Consider the following 2,500-nt stretch of genomic DNA (forward strand, 5'->3'; position numbering starts at 1 on the left):
TATATATATATATATGTATATATATATAATCTTTTTTTTAAAAGACTTGAAGCAAAATACTTACCTCTTTGGCATACCGTAATCCTCTTTCCCAAGCCGACTCAAATGGAGAAGGTTCAGGAATGAATCTCCTAATTTCGCGAGGCTGCAGAAGAAAAAGATGTAGTATTAAAGGTTTTCAAGCAATATATGATCATAGAGGGCCATAAATTGTTTCCAGTTTACAATAATTAACCCTGGTATTTCCGTAAGGTGACGTGGCCTTCATGCTGGGTGTTCAAGCATGCAGTATCTGGTTGCTGCTACAAATAGCCTGGGGCACTAGGTCTGCACAATCTAAACAACCCCAGCAAGATGACCAATCACAGCCATTCAACCCATTTGTTAATGGATTCACAAGACTAGTTTTAGCTTTAATCTTCTAGATAAAGTTCAAATATTTATCATTACAAAAAGAGAAGGTAAGAAAAATAAATAAAATGATAGAGATGACAATAAGGATCATCATGATCTTAAATTTCTCTCAACAAAGGATATTTACAATTAACAAGTGTGCACCTCGGAAAACAAACTCCACCATGTATTCTGTAAATCAACCAATGAGCAAAACACAATAATCCTCTTTCCATACCCGCTCTCTCTCTGTGCTGTCTTCCTCTTTATCGTTGGAGCTCTGTGGCTTGGCCGGAGCAAACATATTGTAGTTGCCCTTGTCAGAGACGCCCGGGTGGAGGAAACGGCAATTTGTGCCCCAAGTACACTGGCCCTTGTTGAAGAATCTGGTCATGGAGAGAGGAGGTATAAAATTAAGCAATTGGGGGCTGGAAAGGCTGTTAAAAGGAGGAGGGGGGGGGGTGTTTAGAGGATATAATTAATGTCATGTTCACACTTTTAATTTCTTATATGGGATGGAAAACTTTTTAATTCTGAATCCCCAAAGGACACACCACCGTGCAATCTGATACAATTATGCACTAAGCCATCCGTTATTTCTACCCTAATCTAATCTGCATAAAACCAAGAAAGGTTTATTTTTGGAATCTACATGTCAAAATCTACATTTTGACACTAGAAAATCTTTAACCCTTTCCCGACGGGTGCACTTTCTACGCGAAGTCCCATATGCCGGGCGATTGCAATATTGCATTGAAATCGTCACTATCGCATGACGCCCCGGCACGGGAGTTTTTGGCTGTGTCACACGGGTGTGACGCACCGTCGTCATTGGGTTAAAGCATCTGGGTTCCTGTTGAATATCATTACACATTGTATATTTCTTCACCTGATCATGACAATCTAGTATGCACATCCTTCAGGGGTTAAAAGTTCATAGGTATATCTGCTTTGGAGCTTTTCTCAAGCTAAGCAAGTACAAATTCATTGCTTGAAGCAACACTTCTAAAGTATGTGTGTAAATGCCAACCAACTTCAGGTCAAATGTCTGTTTATGTTTGTAGCGCATTGAACCAGAACAATTTTTTCCTCAGCAAATAACTAGAGAAACTATGCTTTAGAAAGTCATTTCTTTATGCACTAAAAGACAGCAACACTGCCTAACCTGCAGACAGTCTTGGGTTCTTGTCGGAGGAGGGAATCATCTTCATCCTCATCCGACAGCTCTCCCTCTTCACGGTTTTCAGGGTCACATTTTCTCTTCCTTCTTTCTCCATCCTCTCCTGTAATGGGGCATCAACAAAAGATGGAATGAGAAAAAATTTAAACACTGGGAGAATCTTCTTATATCACATGATATAACATTTTTAAAGGAAAATGGGAATAAATATATGAAAATATAATAACACATAAAACTTACCATCCTCTCCTTCCTCACCATCTTCCTCCCCACTCTCCCTCTCTGCCTCAAAGTCTAACTCATCCTTGAGGCCAAGACCCTCATCACTGCGTCGTTTGGAGGCCCGGCCACCTTCATCTGGGTCCCTCTCGCTGCCATTGAGGTTCTGCCCTTCCCGGTGCCTCTCTTCTCTCGCAGGAGCACTCTCAGCGTCGCTGCCTTCTTCCTCCTCTCCATTCAGCTGTGGGAGAGGAAGGAAAATTTGACAAAAGGAAAAAGTATGGCACTTACCTATAATATGAAACTGATGATTGAACATAAAGTAAAGCAGAGCAGTTTGGTAGAGTTATATCTGCTAAAGGTCAGTTCTGAGATGGAACAGCTAAGAAATGGACTGACCAACCCCTCCCTCCTAAACCTAAACTTTTCCGTAACATTGAGCCTCACCGCAGAATCTCCTTCTGAGATTTCAGAAAGCCTGTCTGCCTGGCCTTCCTCATCGTCGTCATCATCCTCACCCGCCTCTGGGGGCGACTTGGGGTTGGATGGGACAGGGGAATTTGCAAAGTTGTCTGGGCTGTCCGGGCTCTCTAGGCTGGACTGCTCGCCAGGGCTTCTGGGGCCCCTGTGGCCACCCGGGCTTTGGGGTGTTCGGGGTCCTCCATCACGGGAGCTCTCTCTGGGGTCTGGGCTGGCAGGATCATCGGG

General features: G+C 43.2%; 1 protein-coding gene across 10 annotated transcripts in view; it reads right to left on the reverse strand.

Annotated features, from left to right (window-relative positions):
* The window catches only part of LOC122257662 (uncharacterized), a 28,835-nt gene that overhangs the window by 23,653 nt on the left and 2,682 nt on the right, over positions 1 to 2,500 (reverse strand). For all 10 annotated transcript variants that reach the window (XM_086534127.1, XM_043023092.2, XM_043023093.2 and 7 more), the window contains exons 2-6: positions 2,240 to 2,500; positions 1,814 to 2,033; positions 1,559 to 1,676; positions 632 to 779; positions 65 to 145 (exon numbers count right to left, since the gene is read on the reverse strand). The exon at positions 2,240 to 2,500 is cut by the window's right edge and continues 470 nt beyond it. In XM_086534127.1, coding sequence (XP_086390253.1) covers positions 65 to 145; positions 632 to 779; positions 1,559 to 1,676; positions 1,814 to 2,033; positions 2,240 to 2,500 — 828 coding nt within the window. The remainder of the gene's footprint in view (positions 1 to 64; positions 146 to 631; positions 780 to 1,558; positions 1,677 to 1,813; positions 2,034 to 2,239) is intronic.

Source organism: Penaeus japonicus, unplaced genomic scaffold, assembly GCF_977035675.1.
Source record: "Penaeus japonicus unplaced genomic scaffold, GWHDUDI00000001_assembly GWHDUDI00000040, whole genome shotgun sequence".
Classification (NCBI taxonomy): domain Eukaryota; kingdom Metazoa; phylum Arthropoda; class Malacostraca; order Decapoda; family Penaeidae; genus Penaeus; species Penaeus japonicus.